Source organism: Mytilus edulis, chromosome 2, assembly GCF_963676685.1.
Source record: "Mytilus edulis chromosome 2, xbMytEdul2.2, whole genome shotgun sequence".
NCBI lineage: Eukaryota > Metazoa > Mollusca > Bivalvia > Mytilida > Mytilidae > Mytilus > Mytilus edulis.
Window position 1 is genome coordinate 70,958,921 of NC_092345.1, and position 25,554 is coordinate 70,984,474.

Genomic DNA, 25,554 nt, shown 5'->3' on the forward strand with positions numbered 1-25,554 from the left:
GCACAAAGGACATTGACATTGACAACAAAAAGCCATTTGACGCTGTCATATATTACTAATATATAATAACAAGCAGATTACTTTACAGAATTTAGAAATATGGCCGAAGATTTTAATGTTTTGAAAGACTTACAGAGTCACCTTAGAACTGCACAAGTTCCGCTAGAACAGATGTCAACTCTGACCCAGCAGGGGGATGACAAGGTATCGCACATTTATAAATCTTTTGACGTTTTTAATACACGTAACGTCGTTTATGCCCAGTTAATTTTTATCTTTTGACGTCTTACACGTAACGTCGTTTATGTCCAGTTAATTTTCATCTTTTGAGAGTCTGTGTCCGAAATTATCTATTTTAATTTTTAAAGAAAAAATTCCCCATACTCAGAATCCGAAGATAAAATTTCTTGTTTATATTTATCAGATTCTTGGTTGATTTTTAACTGCTGTAGTGCTGCTATAGATGACACAGACTTCTATCTTTTATATCATCAGATCGTTTATTTTCATATGTCACATGAATTCCTACTATTCTGCATGCAAGCTTTTTCAAAGAAATTGTAGCGTCTTCATGCATTTTAAATCTGTTAATAGAATGAAAACCCATGAGACAGAGATACAGTTTAAAATTACTATAACATTGTATAATACATCTTATCACTATCTGTCTGCCATGACTAGATATCACACAGATTCAATTTCCTGTAAAATTTTGACGTCACAATACAAAATATCTGACGCCACAATGAAAAGTGATCATGGTGATTGTTATATGCGTCAAAAGTTCAAGACGCCGGGTCAGCCGGGATTAGCGATAAGGTGTATGTTTTAAACATGTTCAATTATGAATTTCATAAAGATAAAATTCTGTTTGTCAAATAAAGACATGACAGTCTTTAGATATCACAAAGGTTCCTGATTTTTTTATTTTTTTTTAGTACACTTTATAAAAAGTAATTATTAAAATAAAATTATTTACACCTGATAATTATGATTTTGTTTAAAATTGTTGGCCATGTCAACTTCAATTTCAGTACAGAAGTTCATAAAGATGAGAAATTTATTAAATATATATGCTATACTAGGAGAAGGACCTGATTTCGTGATTCACTAAAAAATGTGCTGGGCAAAGGTGTCTGGTGGTTTTTGAAATTTAAATTCTTGTTACACATACAATGATTGTATATGTATATAGTTTTATTTTGTATGCATACATGTACTTGTAAAGAAGGGAGACAAGAATTAAACTTAGAACTATTGAGCGTCCACTATAATTATTAATATTGTAATACAAACTGTATATTTTGAAATTTAAACGCTCTATACTTTAAGTTTAAAATACTAAATTATTTATTATTTATATTGCTCGCCAGCACTGGGTATTGAACAGTAAAGATTTCAAGGTTTGGTTAAATTTGTAATGGGCACTTTTTTTTTTGTAGTATGAAATTATGGGGTATCAAAGGGATTATTTCTATCAAGAAGCTTTTGCTACATGTACATTATGTATTATTATAATGGAGTTATGCAAATATCAATTAATACATCTTTTTGTTATTTTTGTTTTGGTTAACAGCCATTAATACATGTAATAGCAATTGGTTTGTTATTTTGATTTTAACCCTTTTGACATCCCATGGTATTGTACAAGAACTCATTTGTACTTTTTTTTAGCAGAAGTTTGATTCATTCATATAAAGCTATTCCACAAATATACATAAATTCATATTTAGGGTGATTTAAATATTCTCTTGTATTCTTTGTCCCTTCTGGATGCAATGTGCACAAAATAAATTTCATTGAAGTTGCAAAACAGATATTTACTAAGTTATTTCAGTATTTGCCCTCTGAAATTGACCATTTAAGCAGTAAAACAATCTGAAACAAATGCTGAAAAAAATATAAAATGGTTCAGTTTTAGAAGCTGTACAACTTGATTGATGTCTTTTTACTAACATTGTGGTTTTACAAATAAATTGAATTGTGAATGGAAATTTCATAAGTCAAGGTCACTATTGGTAATTAGTTCTGTTTACATAGTTAGGTGTCTCTTCACATTGTACATGTAGTTGCATGTGAACTTAAGTGTTCCTCTAAGTCTTAGATGTATCATGACTGTTGTTATTAAGGTCAAGGTCACTTTGATAAAAGTGGTTTTTATATAATATTCCATGACAAAAACTAAATTGTGTAACACATAAACATAAGGGATAACTCATTTACAGCATAGAGAATTTATATGGTTCAATTTCAATTACAATTTATGATCTAAGGAAGATAACTCAGATTCAATTGAGATTTAAATGAGTTTAATTCAGTATAGCGAATACAATTTAATACACATTGCAAAACAAAATGAAAACACTTTTCCCTTCAATGCTCACAGACATTTTGATTTTAATTTGGATTGATAAAGGATTATGAGTATGGGTCCACCAAAATTATAAAATAACAACTTTATTATTATATTTAAAAAAAAATGTCAATAGTTGTAAAAAAGTTTCTCTTTTCCATTTTTCTGAAACAATTGTTATTGTCTGTGGCCAAATATTTCAATTTGTTTAAGTCTGATTTTAAGATCAAGTTTAAAAATCTAAACCTCACAAAATGCAGAAATTGTAATTTTATCTAGCATGTTCATTTACATTCTTTGTTTTATATTTTTTCGAGGTGAAGTGTATTTGACTTCAGTCAATGGGTACATAATTATTTCATGTATGTGTATGATTAAGCATCTAGGACATCTTTTTATTATACAGTATTATTTGCAGTGTCTTTCTGTAAAAAGATCTTTTATCAAGTACAAATGAGTCTTGTGTGTGTGTGTGTCACAGTGTGTGTGATCAAATATTTGTCATCATCAAAGTGTACTAAAGAAGTGTTTCATAGCTTTAAAATTTGAAAAAAATTGCATTTAAAAAAAAATAAAATCTTATTTTTATTACTGTCTGATCAATTTCAGTTTTTTTAATTATCTGCTTGGTGTGAAATTATGATAACATTTTAATTGTATTAAAAGAAAAAGCTAGAAGCTATGAAATTGAGCTTCTGTAAGTGCTTTGCCTCTGGCTCTATGGAAACATGCTACTAGTATGTCAAAATATATACCATTAAAAATTAAATTAAAAAAAAATATGATTTCATTGTGACATTTTCACATCCCATGCTTTACCCTTCCTATATTGTTTGTACTATATTGTAACAATTTAAGGTTAACATTTGCACAAATTCTAAAAAATAAAATACTTAATATTTTTCTTTTCTTTATTGGTCATAAACTGATTGTTTTAAGTACAATGTACATGCATGTGATGCTAAAATCCTTTATAATATTAGTCATAATCAGTATTTTAAAATACAAAAATGTATGTTTATTCTAGGAATGAAACTAGTTTGAATTTTAAAACAAGCAATATGGACCAGAATGAGCATATAACATAAAGTATTTCTAAATGGTTTTGTACGAAGATTTAAAATTTTATACAATGCACAAAACTGGATTTTGAAAATATTTGTAGTTACTTTATTGCACTGTTGGTCTTTAGTTATTACTCTGATTCAAACATCTTTATATACATGTAACCACAGAAAAATCAATGCATAAAATAAGATTTCCATTTTGTTCTTAGCTTGTAGAAGATTTTTTAACAGAGAACATTAAAGTACAGGGAAGTGACACTGAAGTGTTACAAAGCCAGTTATATATAGGTATAATATATATTACCAAAATCAGTTATATATAGGTATAATATATAAAATTTAAAAACCCTATTATTCTGGATCTTCATAAGGAAATCCTTCTGCTCGAAATTCCGTATATATATTATACTGGAGACTTGATTCTAATATGAATTGCCATTCTTATCTGTGTTTTTGTTCATGGGTATTTTCACTCCAGTATGATACATATGTAGTGTATTGTATAGTATATTAGACAACATTTTGAACAAGTCAGATTTATATACATGTAGGTACAAAAATATTGCGTGTATAATACCATATAGCAGGTTATTTTTGCTTGATAAAATTTCTGGATTTTCATTGAACAAGGTATACGAAATATTTTGGCAGTTATTATTTTGGCGAATTAAAAACTTTTATCTATACCTTTACATGTGCCGTTTTAAATTGGGGAAATTTAATTTGGCGGTTTTGTTGTACTCACGAAAATAGGAGAAATTTGCACCAAGCGAAAATAACCTGCTTTACGTTATTTGAAAGGAAAGGATCTTCAAAAATTGCATACAGATTGAAAATGAAAAAAAACAAATGTTTATTTTAACAAATGAGTTGTTTTAATTCAATCAAAATCTGTAATTTAAGCTGAATTTTCATCATTAAGAAATTCCTGAACGTAAGATTTATATAACATTCTGTATGCTCTCTGAAATTTGAGGTGAATCAGTGAAAATTCATTCACTGTGCAGCTACTGATTAAGATAAAAAAAAAATCATGAATACAGTTTATACTGAAAAAGCATGTACCTTAAAATTTTTGAAACAACACCTTTTACTTGTTGTTGAAGTCAATAACATTTATGTATAATGAAGAGACATTATCATTTGAGCAGAATGGTTAAGAAGCACAGAGGTTTAGTAGAATTATAATCCTCACTAACATGTCTTAGTCAGACTATTATAAATCTATTTAATGACTCAGTCTACCTCATTCATGTTACTATATATCTTTTACAGCTTGTTTCTGGGGTATGAAGGAAACTGTACAAGAAATCTTATCCAAAAGAATATGTAAGTACTCAAACAAATGTTATCAAACTTACACACAATGCTTGTAAACACCAAACACACAACAAGTTCAAAATTAGGTGGCATCTCTTTCAGCATTCTAGAGTTATGTTTAATAGATATATATGCCATTTACATTTAGCGTGGGGAATATCACTTTTCTTTAATGTAATATGCTGTTTTATTCAAAATCCAATAATAGAAAATCCTTGACCTTCTAAAATAATACATAATACAATAGATAAAGGAAGATGTGGTATGAGTGCCAATGAGACAACTCTCCATTCAAGTAACAATTTGTAAAACTAAACCGTTATAGTTCATAGGCTTTTAACACGGAGCCTTGGCTCACACTGAACAGCAAGCTATAAAGGGCCCCAAAAATGACTAGTTTAAAACCATTCAAACAGGAAAACCAACAGTCTAATGCATGTAAAAAACAAGAATGTTATGATTTATTTTATTTTGAATAAAATTAACACTTGAGTTGGGTTTAATATTAATTGACCCCTATTTTCTTATATACAAATTATTTTAATATAACGATATATATCATTTCAGCACCAAATAGTCAGAATAAAGGTACACTGTGGACACCTCTACATGCAGCTTGTTTCCAGGAACATGGACCTGTAAGATAATAGATAATAATAATCAGTTGTACCTTTGTCAGTTCACTAGACAAGCTGTATGAGTCGTGTGAACTGACAAAGGTGCAAAATCTTCAAGCATTTTCATTGTATTTTTTGGTATCAGAACATTAGATTTTATACATTACCTGTTATGGCCTGTAACATGGTAATGCTAATCAATGGTACATACTATTGGTACTTTGGCAGTTGGTATATAGCTGAGATGTTATACATATCCATTATTAGTATAAAAAAAAATAGATATAAGAAGATGTGGTATGAGAGCCAATGAGACAACTCTCAAAAGCATGTTTCAGAATGTAGTTTCATAACATTGTCAAGAGAACCTGTAACACTCATATAAAGGACATTTTTTTTTTCTAAACTTAGCTCATATTTCATATATAATATATTGTATATCACTGTTAAAGATTAAAATGAACTTTTTGTTTATAGATAGTCATGATATTGTTAGAAGCTGGAGCACAACCAGAACTACCCGACTCTGAGGGAAGGTTAGTTACATTTATTATAACAAGTCTGGTAAAAACAGACATTCTCTTATTTTTGTGCTATTTACACATTTGTTGATTGCTGTGAGAAAAATATTCCTCCTCACAATTTTCTTGATTTCTTGTGAATTTTCCTATTGTAACGTCATAAAAAAAGGCAATCATACTTGATCACACAAATAGTACAAAAGTTTCTTCAAATCTTTATTTTTCTTATTTTTTCACAGGCATTTTGTTTTTTATTTATTTAAATCACATGTTTCAAGTTGAGCACATGCTTTTTTTCCACTGGAATAGAAAGGTGAATAATTGGATTACAATTTATTAAATTGATTTTGAATTACAAAACTTTTTCAAAAAGGATGTCATTTAATTTTGAGTTATTTCCCTTGTACTGTATTCAAAGAATTGCATGTAATTTTATTTCAGGACAGCTAAAGATTTTGCCTCAGCATCAGATAGAATATGGCCACATTTTGCAGCATTAAATCTAAGGAGAACACACAAATGGGAACTTGTTGAGAAAGGGGTCATTAAAAAGGTAACTATTAGAATGAACTGTACCTGAACATCATTTATAGTCATGACATATATTTGCTTGATAAAAAAGACAACAAACAAAAAAAAACCAATTCGAATATTAATGTAATGTAACAATTGAAATTATATACTTCTGATTCTCTTTTATAAGTCTCAAATGAAACCAAAGAATACACAAAATGAAATAGACTTCTGTGCAATATCCAATCATGACTCCCATATTTCAGTCCACATCATTGAACATTAAATCTTGTTGTATATAGGATATCTAATCCTAAGAACTACTGGATTTTGGATCCCCTGTGTTGGAATAATGACCTTTATTTGCTTGAAATAGAGAATGGAATTAGATGAACAATTCAACATATACAAGGGGGCATAATTTCCATGGGATACAATTTTCCATACAGATGGATGTAAATATTCCATGAGAGCAGTCAATATTAAAGGTTGAAAATTGAAACGCTTGGTCAAATATGACGGTGTGACATAGATGTGTTTGATAACACATTAAAGAAATTATATATAAAATTACTGATTTTACGAATATGGTTATAAATGTGAATTTTTCTAATTTGTAGATTTCCAGTAATCAGTTAAATAACCCGGCAAGAAGAAGTGGTCATGGAATAAGGCTGGTATGTAACTGTATAATATAACTTCCTAGTCATTTATTCATACACTGTTACCTCCCTTTATGTCCCGTATCCAAGTTGATTTTATAGAAATAATAAAGTGTATAGTCATTGGTCTCAGAGGTTAGAAAAGATGTTTTAAATTTTATTTTATAGAAATTTTTGAGTCAAAACAGCAAAAAATTAGTCATGGTTAAGAAGAACAAAATGATACAGTGTTAAAACTCAATTACAAAACCCCTTTACTTTTGTATGGATAGCTGTGACTGTTATAAGTAAAATAATTTACCTGTTTAAATCAAACTGGAATACAAGACATTGATTGTAAAAAATTGAACCAGTTAGATTGTTGAAATTGTGTATCTGGATAATTTACATCATATAAATGGTATGACCCTATGGTACTGACTTGATGAATAAATCTTCTAATGTTCATCACTACTTTTGAGATGCACAAAATATAGTGCATTTATCATAACATTCTATACATCCTATACATGAAAATTTCCAGAAATTTATGATGAAATATAGGCTCAGATATTGAAGTTGCAAAGTTTTGTTATCTCCCTTTGTCTATAATTTTAGTAAATCAACTACAACCAATGCTTTCTACAATGTAATGATTAATAATGTTACATCCCATTGATGATTTAAAGAAATCTTTACCCATTAGTGTTAAAGAAAAGCACTTTGATTTATTTTTATATTTGATTTGTAGATTGTTGTTTTTCTTTTTATAGTTTTTCAATTTTTTTCAAAAAGTTTTTTTTTCAACCTTTGAGTTTTGAATTTCTTTTTGGTAACTTCTGTCAATATTTTTTGAACGAAAAACTGTTTTTATAATTAAATATGTAATAAAAAAAATAAACACAATAAACATTTTGTGTATTTCAGGCTGCTAACAGTCGACCAGAATCAGCTTATGCCTATAATAGTGATCCTTTCATCCATGCTGCAGTAACAGGGGACGTGTTAGCTGACCAAGAGGAAAAAATGTCTGGTCAACAACTACAACCTCAGTTCTCATTATGGAGATGATACATTTTCTAGTCACAAATCTGTTTAATGTTATCCATTGTCACATTCATCAAAACCAGGGTATGCAATGCAAAGACTACCATGTCAATAAATCATTCAACAAAAGTTCAGACCACCATAACAATGATGTAGCCATTGTTTATGATAGCATGTTTGTATGGTATAATTCAGTATACTAGGTATATGTTTGTATGATATAAAATAAGTTAGTACACTAGGTATATCCTTGATCAAATCGGGGCTTAATATAGTATATATCCAATAAAGACTGCTTGTGTTAGAGAGTTATTTGAAACAACCAAGGTGATCCTAGTCCATGATTTCATACATACCCATGTTTGGTAAACAGTCAGTTTAAAATTTAATTATCATTAAGGTGGTTCCAAACATCTTCACTAAAATTAATTTGGCTTGTTTAATTTTCATAAAACTTTGACAAAATGTTTACTTTGACCGTATTACAAAAATATAAAAATTTCAAAAAACTTGAACCACACACTTTATCGGAAATTTTTGTTGGACATTTTGACTAACTCCAATTTTGATCATTGAAAAGCTTATTATTTCCTGAACAATAGAACGCAATTAAAACATTCAGCTGATTTTTTCAGAGTTATCTCCCTGTAGTGTTTTGTACCACCTTAAACATATTATCTGGTTTTATGGATTTCATTTGTTCAATTTCAAAAAACTTGAACCACATGCTTTATCAGAAATTTTTGTTGGACAGTTTGACTAGCACCAATTTTGATCACTTAGAAGCCTATTATTTCCTGAACAATAGAACACAATTAAAACCTTCAGCTGATTTTTACAGAGTTATCTCCCTGTAGTGTTTTGTACCACCTTAAACATATTATCTGGTTTTATAGATTTCATTTGTTCATTATTTATATATGCTTCTTTCTATTAGTGTGTTAACATCAATTTCAAATGTATAAACAGAGAAAAAATTAGGGTTATAACCATGTGAAAATTGATCAGAATGAAAGCATCAGACAAGACAACAAGACTATGCTTTGTTTTTATGGATGACTTTAGAGAGAAAACAAGTTTTAACTAAATGTGCTTTTCTCTTTTTTCTTGGCATTTATCATTTCACGGTTTATTTGTTTCTATGACCAATAAAAGATTAAACTGAGATTTTAAAGCGGTGTAGGTTGTCATTTGAGAAATATAAGGCCAGTATGAGGTTTTTCTATAACTTGGCAATAAAACATACAGTGCTGACTGTGTTCCTGAAAATTATAGTGCATTTATATCATTATATTTATTGAAAACTTTCATAATAGTCATTGAAGAATATAGCATTATTTTATGAATAGTTGCAAATAAGTGGAAATATAATTGACCATGAAGTTGGAACTTTCCATAATACTGGAATTCATTTGTTACCCATATAATTCACAGACATGATGTTCAAAAGTTATAAACCTGTAATTTGTTTTACTTGAAATGCAGACTTTTTTTGATTGTGAGCTTTCAATCTGTGCTTTATTTTAAAATGTATTTTATATTTTAAAAACTAGAGATTAATTTATACTATGTTGTGCAATCCAATATTTACATGTGTTAAAAATATTATTAACATTTGAATAGATATGTTATTTTGTTTAACAACCTGTAAACCTTGAGCATAAAAATTTTCTTTTAAATTTTTCTTTCTATTTCCATTCTACGAAGAGCTGTTTAAAAATAGCACATCTTGAAACATGTCCAGTATTTTTTCTTTTTCTTATTTTGCAATAAATTTCTTTGATATTTTATTTTATGTGAATGTATTTTTATAATGTTTGAACTGCCATATTTGACCTTCCCTTTTAATTAATGTCTGGTGAGAAATGAATTAACACATACAGTAAAAATGTGTGTGTAGATTGTATAGTTTAAAATAATTTTTTTAAATAATCTTCTAAGTTGCCATATACAGGAGATGATCAGTATTAATAATAATTATATTTCAGAACATTGATGTATGAATGTGCTTTATTTATTGTATTTTCAGTGAAAATGTTATAAGGTAAAATATTAATATTGACTGATTAATGTCCGTTTTAAATGTTCAGTGGCAAAAATTTCATTCATATTCAGGATGAGAACAGATAACAATAAAATGGACCAAAGAATTATGAATTAAGACTAACTGTAAAAAAGAAAAACATAAATATTTGATTATGTCCTAGTATACTTTTAGTCAAAGTCACCTTCCTTTACAAATTTGAGAAAACTGTGGAAACAAAGACTAGAATATTTGATATAAAGCTTTCTCTTCCCAAATTTTAAGATCAACAACGACGATGGAAGTTTTTAAAGACCTTGACTGGCTATAAAGTCTTTCATGGTCGGTTTAAGATCTAGAAAACCTTTCTCAATATCATTTTGTTATCATTTTGTTTGTACTTTTTGTGTGTGTGAATAAAAGAAAGATTGCATTTAAAATCATTTCTAAATAATTTGTTTTGATGCCATTTATACAATTTGAATATCACAGATGTATAAGTTGTTTGTTATTTATGGTGTAATGGCACAATAACTGTGATTATTTGTTAACTGTTTGCATATTATATTTATTTTAATTGTTTGGAGTATTAATAAAAGGAATTTGATCCAAGCTGATTGTTGATTCTTTGCTACCTGTTTATATATTCATGTACATGTTGAAAATAGTTTATTTATCAGGAATTTCACATTGATAACACAACAAACAGATTCCAGAATCAGATGATTGTTGGATGTTCGCTCTTTTCTCCATTTCTAATGGAACTCCAATACCATGGTTATACAAAATAATAAAACTAGGAATATTATTATCATTTAATCACTACTAGTACTAGTTGACCATTTTTGTGTCTCGCCTTCAACAAAAGGCGAAAAATGTAAGTCATTGGAATTACAATCTGGTTGTATTGTAAACTTTTTGTATAAACAAAGCTCTTTATTTTAGAGGGTAGAAGATCCGGAGATTTCATACCATGTATACCAAGTTTTGGTCAGTCATATCTCAATTGACCATTGACCTAACCTTTATGGTACAGTGAATGCTTAAAAAATGTTTAGTTTTTTGTTTTTTGTTAAGTGAATTTCTCACTTTAATATCAGTAAGAAGATACTTATATTTTTCATAGGGGTTCCTTTCATGGCTCATCTGACCTTGACCTTGTTTTATGGATCAAGCATCACGGTTCAAGTTAAATGATAAGGTTCATTTCTCAGATCTATTAGCAGTGGTTCAACTGTATGTATTGTCTGGAATGATTGTAAGGTGTACATATCAGTCTTGTAAGTTTTATCTGACCATGACATTATTTTCATGGTTAAATGGGCAAGGATTTGTATCAATAGTTTCGTCCACTTCTATGAGATACTATAAGTACAATGATAAACTGCATTTGGTGTATTGAAAGGTGTACCTGTCTATGGCCGGTTTCGTCTGACCTTGACAATTTATATAGTTAATTGGTCAGTCGTAAGTCTTTCTTGTTAATTCTGTTTCTTAGATAATGATGCTATAAGCAATAGGTCAACTGTGGTGTATGGATTGGAAGATGTACATTCCTCTTGCACAAATCGTCTGACCTTGACCTCTTTTTCGTTATTCATTGGTCTGTTAAGTTTTCTTAGTGAAGTATATTTCTTGTGAACTATAAATAATATGTCAACTACATGTGTGGTATAATGCAATAAACAAGTTGCTTTCTTTAAAAAAAGAAATGCAATCGTAAACCCAAATGCTTGTTTGGCATTATATATATATTAGATAATTGTTTAATAAAGATGTATTGTCTTATATTACTTTTGTTGTGCATAAGAATTAGAAACTGACATTGCCTGTTTAGTGGTTTAAATAATGTAATACCGACTTCACACATCAACGTATAGATCCGACGTACGTCGGCCGAGGTAAAAAAAATCATGCACGCTACCAAAACGCTAGTAATTTTGATGCATTCAACCTGTCAATCATATCTGTATCGTGTGCACAACGAGCTTAAAGCGTGTATTGGGTGTGCGTAAAGCGTACCTTAGCGTTTCTCCTGGTCTTCCTACATTCCCAACTGCAGGTCTGTCTATATGTGAATGTTTGTCAATAAGTCTGTCACATTCGCCCGTCTGTTTACATGTTTACCAGTCCGTCTATGTCCACTGGTTCGTCTACATGTTCACTAGCTTTGAAATAGCTTTCGGTAAGTGCGATTATTTCAGTGATTTGTGTCTATTGTTTTTATGTAAGTGATTATTGTGCACCGTACCCATAATTTTAGGGACGCGAATTGCAACTGATATTTTACAGTTTTTTCTTGCGATGTGTTGTCCTTAAGGTTTGGTTCATTTGGGAGGGTTGGGTTTATGGCCACCACATTGTTTATGTGCCAATGTCCATTCTAAAGCCAGAAACATGTAGTACAGTGATGGTTGTTCATAATTCATGTCGGTCAAGTTGTTTTCGTAAATTATTTTGTTATCAATAAGGCTGTTTAGTTTTGTTTGATTTTTGTTTTTAAATCTTAATGGTCGGGGCATTTAATAGCCGACTAAATAGTAGTTTTTTTCATTTTTGGAGGCCGCTCGGTGGCCTTTAAAGACTTACTACCACGTCATTGTAACTCTGGTTGGTATTTGTATCATTAGTGCTGGACCATGGTCGATCCTATATATGCACCTTTGAGGCAGGTGGGATTTTTTTGTAGATCTTGTACAGCTCAAACTAATGTGAGTAGTTCCTGTACTTCTATGTCTAGTCCCATGTTGCATGGTTAGAGAGGGTGTAATATCTTCTGTAGGTTTGATGAAGTTTCACCCGTATCGGACTTCTTTTCCTAAATGAAAGCTTTAAGGCGACGAGTATTTTTGTATGCAATGTGCCCTTAACGTGTCTAAAACTTATCTGTAGCGTTTTCAACGCTCGTGTAGCGTGTATATATTATGTGCGTGCAGTTTACAGGTACATGTATATACGTTTGACAAACGCTTGAGCTGAATGATTTTTTTTATGTTCCATTAAAATTTTCCTGAAGTAAAAGCGTTCACCAAGCGTATACCTTTGCATTTCGACGTACTTCAAACTTATGGAACGCGTGTTTAAACGCTTGCGTAAAGTTCCTCTGGTGAGCAACTAAGTTGCGCATACGATGATACGGACTTTGTTAATTTTCTTTTTTGACTGATTGTTTTACATTGTCATTTCGGGGCCTTTTATAGCCGACTATGCGGTACGTGCTTTGCCTGTTGTTGAAGGCCGTATGGTGACCCATAGTTTGTATTTCTGTGTTATTTTGGTTTCTTTCAGATAGTTGTCTCATTGACACCAAACCCGATATCTTCTTTTTTTATTTTCGATATCTTATCGCCGACCTGGTTAAGTCTGCTAAAAATGCATGCATGATTCATTTTTAGGTTATCAGTCGTAATTAAAGTGGCACATTTAATTCGTTGTTTCATTGCTTGAAGTATCATTTCTTACATCTGCATGGTCAAATGTGTATTTTTTTAAAATAAATTTTAGATTTAGATTTCAGTCACGGTTATTTTTTCCCCCTTCATATTGAATATCTATACTTATCAGTCGCATTTTAATGACGAAAAGGATTCAGAGGTTATTAAAAAAAGTAAATAATGTTGCAATATTTAAACAAAGAAAATAACTTTAAATTTGCAATATTAATGAAAATAAATACGGACATAACTTTCATAATTAATTTTAACGTTATTTTCAATAAACGATTTTTTTTAAATCCTCGTTTTTACACCTATTTGAGGCACGTATTTATGATTATATTTCCATGTCCTTGGTCTATCCTAGACGTAAAATTTCAAAAAGTGCTAATACTTTTTTTAAAGATATTATTTTTAATTGTTCTCGTTCAAAATATTTTATTTTTTCATATTCAATATCTATTTAATTTTATTTTTAATAACCATTTTTTTTTATATTAAAGTTGCAATATTTAACCAAAAAAAAAAATAATCATATGCAAGAAAGACTTCCCTTTAATTTCAGTATAAAAAAATAAATAGCTTGCTTTTTACAACATGAACATCTTCACTAAACGTAAAATCTAAAATAAAATGCTACTAAAACTCTTTCTAAAGATTTTATTTTTAATTATTCTCGTTCAGAATATAAAGCGCATTGTTTACATGAAATCTTATCTCATATCTAAACACAGCTGGTTACATCGTTTGACTAATTAAAATACTACGCATGTAGGTTAATATTAGCAGCTTGTAATCGTGTGCAAGAAAATATTATATCATAATAAATTTCAGATCATACGTAAAATATCTCTATAGCAACTTAAGATGCTGATGCATATTCAACAGATTTGTAAGCTATTGCGCATGCATTTGAAAGGTGGTCATAGCTATTGCGCATGTATTTGAAAGGTAGTCATAGAAAGACCAGAAGTGTTCCGACTAACATCCGGTGTTCCGAAAGACTACATCACTCGTCCAATATATACTGCAGGGGTTTACGCAATGAAAGAGGAACCTGTCTGTATGGATTCGTTTATATAACCTTGACCTTATTGTAATGGATCATCGGAAATGTTAAGATTATTTGATATTTGTAGATAACATTTTCTTCAAGACTATCAACTCAAAATTAAATCAGGTCAGTTAAGCAGTTGAGACGACTCAGGGTGTGCACTCTTGTGGAATTTAAAATTTATTCTATGTATTTGAATGTTTGCGGGAAATTACAGAAGTAATCCCCAGACAGATTGACTAAAAGTTAAGCATGTTATATGAAAAACATGTTTGGCTGGATACTATATGTTATAGAGGGAAAATGAGCTATTCTTTTACCATTTCTTAAACGGTTTGAACACATTGCCTTTTCCCCCCAAGGAGTATTTTTTAACTCGGTATTATCACACATAACCTATAACGTTTCGAATAAGAAACAAATGAATGAATAAACACTTATGGTTGTCAAGAATATTTGTACCTCTACACTGTTACGTCAGATTTCGTTGATAGTTATCAAGAGGACAATCCAAGTTATATCTGTGTTATTCAACTTCCTGATACATTCTCGCTATGATATTACTTGAGCTAAATAACAAGTGAAAGAAGAAAAATCCTTGTTTTATTCCGTGGTTTTGCCTATTTTTTGGTGTCAATTTTTTAGCGACTTATCATTAGCGGAAACGTTAATTATTTTAAAAAGGAGAAGAATTAGCGCTACAACCCGTCATGCACATCAATTGTTTCTATACAACTACTATTTTACAACCCGTTGAGCTGGCATTGAAGAAATACACCAATACCTTCTATATAACTATTACTTTTACGACCAACTGTTTTAATAATTTGTCTAACTACTTAATGTTTCTGTTTCTAATTAAATTCCGAAATAATGGAAAAGGTCTTTCAACAAAATCTCAGTGGTTAAATTTTGCCACGTGATGTCTGTACAATTCCCCGCCATCTGTCAAACATTCAGTCTGCTTGGAGAGGATCTTTCACACATATGCCGACCTATTCTTATCGTTTATCTTAACTAACGCTACCGGTATTTATTGTGAATGATATCTCGCAAAAAAATAACTAGTATACAAAAAATCAAGAAATAAAGTAAAACGCTACCAGAATTCGTTCATTTAGCACCACATATGGTATTGTTTTAGTTAAATAACATATAACGACCCAACATTTATTTAGTTCAGATCATGCATGGAAAGATTATATATTTTTACAGATAACGGTAACCTCGGACTATTATACTAGTCCCAGAACTAACTCTCAAATATACTTCCATACATAGATCAAGTGCGTTTATTTCGAGTAATATATAACATATGCAGGCGCTTAAAGTTTATATAAACGTGTTGCCCTCTCCGAGAGGCTTGTTGTTTTCGTAAGATAGTACGAATAGCATATTCATCAAAAGAAATTTGTAGCAAAAAAAATGAAGATGCTTCATATACCACCGACCGAAGTAAAAAATGCAGTTAAACACAATTATAAGCTTACATTATAAGTCCAGTAGAATAAAAACATTGCAAATCAAAATCTCGTGTGTTTCAAAGAGTAGGGACAACCTGAATTTTAAATTCTAAACTATGGTCATTTTGAATGACTGTCAATATTTACAAAATTAAGTCTCACAGCTGTATATGTGTGAATTTCAGGCTTATTACAAAAATCATTTTTTTTAAACGACACCAAATTAAAACAATAAAGACGATATAAATGCTTGTGTATTTATCAAAGCATGAATCGGAATGACACATTGAAGACCAAACCTGTACCCAAAGTATAAAGGCTGTTATATAAATTCTATCTATACAAATCCTTGATAAATTGTAATATATACTTTTGGTTATGGAAGCTCTTCGATGCAAAAACGTGTAAAATATTCAACATTGTATGAAATATTTTAACAATAATATCAATATATATATATATCAATTTAACATAATAACATCCTGATTATATAAAGTTTTAAGTTTGTTGTTAAGTAACTTTGCCGAACTGTTCTATCCCAGGGTCTCTAGTTTAAAAAAAAAATTTGGGGCTAAATTGTTCACACAGTTTACTGATAAAATGTATATTGTACAAAAACACATTAGTGTCATGTGCATCGCACTCTATATAATGTTTAATAATAAAACATGCAGCCTTGAAATTAAGTCGCTGGAATAAATTTAAATTCTGTATCCATTGACGTGAAAAAATAATTTGTCAGTTGTCCAAAATGATGGTTTAATTTATTTGTCAAAAGTTAGAACCTATAAATTGCATACCCCGTTCTAATGAAAAATGATATGGTCACAGATTAAGAAACAATAAGTTAATGCAATTACTTGCATAAGAAATTTGATAAAACAAATTAGCGTTTTGAAAACTATCTTCCTTTTCAAAAGCCCGACGTCAATGCACGTGCATCGAGGAGTCTTATTGGTTATAGAATCACTTCCGTTATTCACACAGACCTAATCTGCATAACTAACGAAGTTTAATCATCATTGGTTGGCTTTGGAGTGTGTCCTGAAGTAAACAAGATTTAAACAATTCGTTTTTCTTTTATTAACTTTGATATTTTGCATGCATCCTTTCTGGTTGTCATAGAAAAAAATCCAAGATAGTCGGTCATCTACGAATTACAAAATATCTGTATTATCAACTTCCGTATTCAACCATACTTGGCGAACGAAACACTAGAAAGAACCACACAAATATAGTTATCGTGTATTTTAAATTCAATCTGAGGTCAATAGTTTGCATGTCAGATTCCCCAAAACTCTTTGCTGTCTGCACTGGGATATGTTAACCCCTGGGATGCAAAACAATACAAATTGTGTATCGCACCTATTAAAACTAATATTTAAAAGCAGTTCAAATTAAAAAAAAAAAAACATAAAAAAAACATATTAAACATAAACATATCGGTTGTCGAAATGCTTAAGATAATGTTAATAATTAATATTGTCGAAAGTTTGGGAGAAATACTCCACAGAATTTCAACAAAAAAGATATCTAGTTTGAAATTTGAGAATGTATTTAAAAAAAGCATTGCAAGCCATATACAGTTAATAAAATACCAAATAACCATATAAAATAACCATATAAAGTAACCATATGATGAAGAAATCATTACTATACTAAATGTACCTTGTTATCATATCAATACTAGACAGACAATCATCAGACGGACAATAAATCAACAAGTAACACATACTTATTAAGTAGGTGTGAATAATTTATTCTTACACAATTATTACTTATTAAAATATCAAGATAAACATCCAGCTGTGACTGTCTCGTTCATCAGTGACATATACTAGTATTTGATTTTCGGAGGCAGAAGGATTTTTCATTCCGAAATATATTTTATTTTCACCTGTTTCACAATGCATTATTTGGCAGAAACATTTCAATAAGGTGCGAACAGAGATAAGAAAAACTTCCACTGTATTTGTTTCACTTCGAAGGGTAGCAATCTGATGTTGAAACCTATAGGGGAATTTTTCCCGTTGACAATATCATTTCACTGGTAGCCCTTTGCTCATTTAAAATCCTCGTTTAAATGAACCAGATATACTTTTTAAAGCTCTCAAATAGATGCAATAATTCCATACAATACCCACGAAATTTACTATGATATAATTTATGTAGCATAAATTTAACAAAATGTTGAAATTATTCAGTATTCCAATGACCTTCAAATATATCAACTATATAACTACATGTATATAGAATATGACACATACGTACCCAAAAGTCAAATATAATTCATCTACATAAATTCGAACATGTTGAAGATTCCAAAAAAGGCTTTTATTAGGAAAAACATTTTGTTCTTATTTTGTATATTATACAAGTGTGGACACTGATGAGTGTGGATAGTATGTTTGGATGTTTGACAGTGTCTTATGACAAAAGGAGTTCTATGTTTTTTCCCTATATGGTGTTATTAACTGTCTTGCACGGTGACAACAGAACTGAGCATTAGGAGTATTATTTATTTAATATTTTTTTTATGTTCAAGACGGGCATGGAGGAGACAGTAATTACATTAGTTACCAAATGATTATGATAGAATATGTTCTACATCTTTGATTTTTGATTCATTTTGTAGCTAGGAGAGCAACACATAATAGGTTCATTTTTCACATGTTTTTTTTTCTAAATGGGAGATGATATCTAGATTTGAGAACATGATATAAGGAGCCTGTAACTCGGTTGTTGTCGTTTGTTTATGTGTTACATATTAGTTTTTTGTTTATTTTTTAACATAAATAAGGCCATTAGTTTTCTCGTTTGAATTGTTTTACATTGTCATTTCGGGGCCTTTTATAGCTGATTATATAGTATTTGCTTTGCTCATTGTTTATGGTCGTACGGTGACCTGTAGTTGTTAATTTCTGTGTCGATTTGGTCTCTTGTAGAGAATTGTCTCATTGGTAATCATACCACATCTTTTTTTTATATGTATTTGCTTACTATTGGTATGGTTCTATTTATATTACTGTGTAGTGGATCGTCAGTATCATTCGTAAATTTGTTTGTTAAAATGTCGAATTGTTCCTCAGATTAGAATACATTTATTGGTTTTTAGTAATGACAATGCCTGACATGATGCTTGGGGCTAGATGAGCTAGGAAGTAAACTTCTGTGCTGATTTATATCAATTCTTTGATTATATCTCCTCCAAAGCTGGTCGAAGCAAAGATTTTTTGTTATATTATAACAGATAAAACATGATTTTGATCTAGCAATATATATGTGATTTTGCACTAGACTTAAATCGTGCAACAGAGGTTGGCAAAAATATTTAAAGTATATATATTGTATAGATATTTTACATCGCCAGACAATTGAAAACAAAATTATCGTTAAAAAAGTTCATATAATGAACATTTTAAAAGTACATGTTTTTCATCCTCTAATTTAAAAGCGAACGCTGTGAGATAGATTTTCCTTTTCATATCGATCACTTTAATTATTTTAATGACGCTACATCGCAATTAAAAAATATAAAAAGCAAGTATTTAAATACGACGAAGAAAGTAAATTTTCTGTAGCAAATAGTGCCTTTTTAAATACACTCAATTTACAGGTTTGTATACATGTAATATGTGGTACATGTGAGGACTAACGTCACCCAACTATTTACGTTTACTGGTCACTGTCATCAAATTAAATCGGACAGCATAAATATAAAAAAATAAGAAGTATTCAAAACAGTTCCTATCACAATTTGCGAAAAAGAACTGTACATCGCTGACGTCAACGTAACAATACTTAAAATTGTTACATCGGCTGTACTGATAGTGACGACGTCGTCGCCATAGACGCGGTAAGAGTTTGAGTATAGCTTAACAAGGACACATAGATGTCAACAAACAGATTTTCATGGCCAGCAGGTTTGCAAAACTCTGCTTTTAACTTTATAACATCGGAAGATTTTGGATATGAACTAACTATCTTAGGGACTGGGTTGAACAGAAAACAGATTTGGACCCTGGAATTAAATCATGACGAAACAGTCTACATGAAGAATCGATTTGAACGCTATCTGACAGTTGATAAGTTTGGAGCCGTAAAATGTGAATTCGAGGAACTTATTGATGACGGGAAATTTAATATAGAATTCTCCCCTGATGGATCTGGTAGATGGGCTTTTAAAAGTGAAAAGTATGGGACATACTTAGGTGGAAATGATCAAAAGGTGGTATGCTTATCAAAAAAAGTTTCTGAAAATGAACTGTGGTATGTCCCAATGGCTAGACACCCACAAATTGTTCTAGGCAACAAAAGACGGAAGCGTTATTTTGGTCTAGTTGGAAATGAAGTTATATGCCAAGATAGAATTCCATGGGGACAGCATTCAATATTTACTTTAGAATATCATATGGGTAAATATTTAATAAAAACGAGTGATAATAGATATCTACGTAAAGATGGCAATTTAACAGAATCTAAAGAACCGGGAACATCCTTTACATTGGAACTGAGAGTCAACTCAGAACCAAAGCTTGAAGGAATTGCCTTTCGGGATGACGAAGGAAAATACTTAGGTGGTGTTGGTATTGGTAGCCAGTCGGTTACTCTCAAAACCGACAGGAAAACAATAACAGACGAGGAAATCTTTCAATTGGAAGAAAGCAATCCCCAAGTTGTATTTGTGGCACCAAATGAAAACAACGTATCGATTCAAACCGGTTTCGGACTGTCTGCCAGTACAGATCAGGAAAGTCAAAAAGAAACTTTTCAGGTATGATTAATGTTTACACTATATAAAACCTCCTCCCCGAACAAAATCACCCCATCTCTCATTTAATTATCACATTAAGACTCAAATGCATGAAGTGTATACAAATAAGATGTGGTATGATTACTCCACAAGATACCGATTTTCGTTGACAGTAACAACTATATGACTGTCTGTACAGCCTTCAACAATGAGCAAACCGTTCGCAATCTTCAACATAAATGAAGCTGAAACTGTATATCAGAAGAAGAAGAAAAAACACCATATTTGAACGTTGCAGATTACTAGTAGTTGTCATACAAGCAATCACGTTTTTCTTGTTAATAAACGAAAAAAAAGCGAAGGAATAACTTTTTTGTTGAAGTTCTAATCTTCATGGAATTGAAGTTATCATTCAACAAAATGTATCAAAAACTCTGATCCCATTAAGAGTTCAAGACGGTCATATTTGTTTCAATAATATGTTTATCCATCAAAATTGATGAGTTTTGTCTATAATGATCTTAAATAAAGTCTGGAGTTTTGTAAAAGAAAATATGTTAAGACAATACCACATGTTTATCAGACAAAAATATTATCTTTAGAGCAGTATATGTACGTTGGATAAGTCTTTTTTTTAATCGTGCATTGTTCGTCTATGTTATGCTGAACTCTTTTTTATTAACATTTTCTAAAAGTTAAGTATTATTAATTTTTCAATCGGCTTTTTCGATGGAAATCAAGCCATTGATTGTTGAATTTTGTGTCGGCAGGGCAGTCAGGTTGTGCGGGCGTTTGGCTCTGTTTCCTTGTAATAACTTGAGTTGTACTTTTCTATTTTTAATATGATGTTACTGAATTCAAAATAGAGGTAAATAAAAAATAGAAGGTGTGGTACGATGGCCAATGAGACAACTCCTCACAAGTGACCAAATTGACACAAAAATTAACAACTATATATATCACCGTACGGCCTTCAACAATGAACAAAGCCCATACCACAAAGTCAGCTACATAAGTCCCCGAAATTACAAATGTAAATCAAAAGAAAGCTAACGGCCTAATAAATGTACAAAAAAAGTGAACGAAAAACAAATATGTATCACAGCAACAAACGTCAACCACTGAATTACAGATCTGAGAGTATTCGCAGTTACTGATAGATATTTCAAAGCCAATACAGCTTATAAAAAAATCATGCATCTAGGACTAAATTATCAATCCAACATCCAATGGATTTAGTGTAAAGACGTCATAAACGGTCATGGAAAAACACGATCTTGAGCAATGACAAAATACAGGTCTCGACAGATTATAGATCCATGAAAGTGCATATGTATATGTATATAACCATAATATTTAGTTTGCTTTTAATTTACTGATGAACAAATAGTTATCAAAACCGGTGAAAATTATATTCAAAGTATGTTATTGACACTTTCACTTGTGATTGATTTAAAATGGGTACTATATATCGTTTCCGTGCAGTAACTTATAATTCATATTTTGTAACTGATGACAAAATTACGTCAATTCCGAAACTTACGATTTTCATATTTGCCATTCATAAGTTACGGTCCTTAATGATTGATTGGGAAATGGCACGTTGTTTTTGTGCAATAAATGAGGAACTACTCAACCAATGCTTTCCACATTTTCAAATATTGCTACTGATAACAAAACTTAGGTTGTAAATGTCTTTCAGGAGATATTACGATATCAATATAATCTTGAAAGCCTCTTGTTGTTTCATACCGTGGTAATCTAATACCAATAGTACAAATAAATGGACATATTTCTTTTGGGTTCGGCCGTTTATTGTTTTACGATCGTACGAACACGAAGTGTAAAATTGAAAAAAAGTAATTATTACCGCAACCCATATAGTTTTGCTTTTGTTGATAAATTGACCGAAGAAAAAATGATGTGATGTAATTGTGTTGATGTAAACTTCCATTATTTTCAGATTGAATTCGACAATGATACCAATAAGTGGTACATCATCACATCGGAATACAAATTCTGGTCTGTTAGCCCGAGCAATAAAATAGAAGCAACTTCTTCAAGCCGCAACCCAGATTGTTTATTCCAGTTCGAATGGCTCTGTGGAACTGTTGCAGTAATAGCCGCAAATGGCAAATACGTTGGCATACAACCAAATGGTCAAATGACTGCTAAAAGTGATGGCATCGGTGCAAAGGAAATATTTAGAATCAAACTCATCAATCGACAAATGTTGGTTTTAAAAGGTGACTATGGATATGTAGGGAAGAAGTCGTCGTCTTCGAAGGAACCAGTCTACTCGTGTAACAAATCAATGTACGAAGTATTGGAGCTGGAACATGGTGACAAAGGAGTCTATTACATCAAAGGCGACAATGGCAAATACTGGAATCTAAAAAACACAACAATCTCTCCAACTGGCACTGACCCGGAACCATTTATACTGGAATTTATGGGTCATTGTCTTTTGGCTATCCTTGCGCCAAACACAAAATATATAAATGGTGAGAAAAGTGGTGGGTTTGAAGCTACCACTCAGGTAATACAGAAATCGTGCTTGTGGCGATTCTAGGCAATACAAAGCTTTCGTTTTCCATTCTATTATCAGTTTGTATTAAAGGAATCAGAAACGAATTGTAATGTTTCTTGCATAAATTGTTTTATTTTTTTTAAAATGTGTTGTTTTTTGTTTATCTTTTATCAATTAGTAAATAGATGATAGCGCTAAGATTTAAGTCAACAGTTTAAAGTTTTGGTTTCAATAAATACTCGTGGAGCAGATACATGTTAGCTTTATTGGAATATAAAAGTATCCGGCTGGGTTTTTAGATACAGAATCAGCATGGACTTTTACAGAGAGACAAATAGTACAACAGCATTGTATGTCCCTGTCAATTCAAAATTCAAAATGAAAATTAATAGTTTGCAGATTGAATTCTGTAAAATTTCACAGAATCATTTTCTAAACAATAACAAACTGAACTTGATACTCTAAATTCGATGGTGATCTTTTATCTAGCAGAATAAAACTTTAATATTTATGAATTGGTGCTTCTTTTTTTTTTTTATAAATAATGAACATAATATCAATTTTTCATTTTTTCCCCGAAGTTTCCCCTTTAATATAATTATACTTACACAATATATTGTCACCTTTGAAATATTCAAATATATAATTCATTCAAGTGAATGTTGATAATTTCTCTTTATCTAAAATATTTATATCATCAGTGTTTAGTTATTGATAAGGAAGTGTTACTTAGCAAAACTAATCACAGAAAACAATATCCTATGAAGATCAATCTGTGTCACCGTGGAATGACTAAATATATGTATCTTAATGTTGTCACATAGATAAAGAATTGCAATTATAAAACTCTGATATAGTGACCGAATGATATGGCATTTTTGTTTTCCCGTTCGTAAATTCAATCAAAAGCAGCGAACATTTCATACAAGTGATGGTTTACTGACTTCTCTCAGCCACTATATATAATATTTTTTTTTAGCTCACCTGGATCAATGGACAAAGTGAGCTTTTCTAGTCATTTCGGCGTCCGTCGACCGTCGTCCCCCGTTCGTCGTCTGTTAACTTTTACAAAAATCTTCTCCTCTGAAACTACTAGGCCAAGTTTAACCAAACTGGGGCCACAATCATCATTATGGTTACTAGTTTAAAAATGTGTCCGATGACCCGGCTAACCAACCAAGATGGCCGTCATGGCTAATTAGGATGCTGAAGGTTGACTTTCCGTATCCACCCAAAATATCTCCCCCGTTTCGTGTAGTAATAAAAAGTTTTTAAGCCCCTTATCAACCTTCAAACCTTTAAATCTGACTCAATATTCGTATTAACTTCTACATCGACATGAAAAACATTGCAAATGTAGATTGTGTAGACCATGTAGACCCTCGCTAAAGAGCGTTACTACCATCGCACTTCGTCCTAGCTGTCAACAAGATAGCATCACAAAGCCACCATCGCACCCTCAGCGTGATCAATAAGGGAGCTACCATTTGATTTTTATGGCGGGGGGGGGGGGGGGGGGGGGGGGGGGGTGGGGGGGGGGGGGGGGGGGGGGGGGGGGGGGGGGGGGCTAGGATGAAATTTGAAAAAAATAGGCAGGACAGGAGTTCTGAGTAAAAAAAAAGGCAGGATGAGACACTTTGCAAATTAAAAGTCAGGATGACAATTTATGAAAAAAAAGTCAAGACAAACTAATAAAAAAAAAATGCAGGACCGAATGGAGTGAAAATAAAAAGGCAGGACAGAGATTACAACTAAAAAAAATGCAGGACAAAATTTTTCATCCTAGCACCCCCCCCCCCCCCCCCATAAAAAATCAAATGGTAGCTCCCTAACGCACTTCATCGTCAAAACCATCGTTTCTAAGCGTGACCATCGCGGTTGAGTGCAACAATTTATACTGTCCCGTTTTTTTTTAATCTAAAAAAAATGTTTTAAAGTAATTCATTCGTACGGATGTATTATCAAAAAAAAAAAAATCCCCACAAATTTGAATGTCTACTTTGCACTAAACATTTTCATTGAGTCTCGCAATGATCTGTATAAAATGACTTAAATGTTTATTTCGAGAAAAAAAATCATGAATCTTTCATTACGTCATTGCTTTGGCTAAGACTTACAAATTGAATCCTGTGCAAGTCCTTAAAAATATAATTCGATTTGCTAAAACATATGTATAATCTTAGTTATTAGTGTATATAATTTCGATATTAACACTATA

At 31.1% G+C, this 25,554-nt stretch overlaps 2 protein-coding genes across 2 annotated transcripts; both read left to right on the forward strand.

The window, feature by feature from the left end:
• LOC139512829 (26S proteasome non-ATPase regulatory subunit 10-like) lies at nt 1-10,714 on the forward strand. The gene is made up of 8 exons (XM_071300762.1): nt 1-204; nt 3,630-3,708; nt 4,696-4,749; nt 5,308-5,378; nt 5,835-5,893; nt 6,320-6,431; nt 7,012-7,068; nt 7,960-10,714. The coding sequence occupies exons 1-8, from the start codon at nt 100-102 to the stop codon at nt 8,101-8,103; spliced, it is 681 nt and encodes a 226-aa protein (XP_071156863.1). The 5' UTR covers nt 1-99; the 3' UTR covers nt 8,104-10,714.
• Nucleotides 10,715-19,875: 9,161 nt separating this feature from the next.
• LOC139512830 (fascin-like) lies at nt 19,876-23,481 on the forward strand. Its single transcript, XM_071300763.1, has 2 exons — nt 19,876-20,827; nt 22,770-23,481. The coding sequence occupies exons 1-2, from the start codon at nt 19,946-19,948 to the stop codon at nt 23,376-23,378; spliced, it is 1,491 nt and encodes a 496-aa protein (XP_071156864.1). The 5' UTR covers nt 19,876-19,945; the 3' UTR covers nt 23,379-23,481.
• The last annotated feature ends 2,073 nt before the right edge of the window (nt 23,482-25,554 follow it).

Coding starts and splice junctions, on each gene's coding strand:
- LOC139512830 (XM_071300763.1), top strand. CDS start 19,946: ATGTCAACAAACAGATTTTCATGGCCAGCAGGTTTGCAAAACTCTGCT. Junction 20,828..22,769: donor GTCAAAAAGAAACTTTTCAG/GTATGATTAATG, acceptor CATTATTTTCAG/ATTGAATTCGACAATGATAC.
- LOC139512829 (XM_071300762.1), top strand. CDS start 100: ATGGCCGAAGATTTTAATGTTTTGAAAGACTTACAGAGTCACCTTAGA. Junction 5,379..5,834: donor GTTTCCAGGAACATGGACCT/GTAAGATAATAG, acceptor TTTTGTTTATAG/ATAGTCATGATATTGTTAGA. Junction 7,069..7,959: donor GTGGTCATGGAATAAGGCTG/GTATGTAACTGT, acceptor TGTGTATTTCAG/GCTGCTAACAGTCGACCAGA.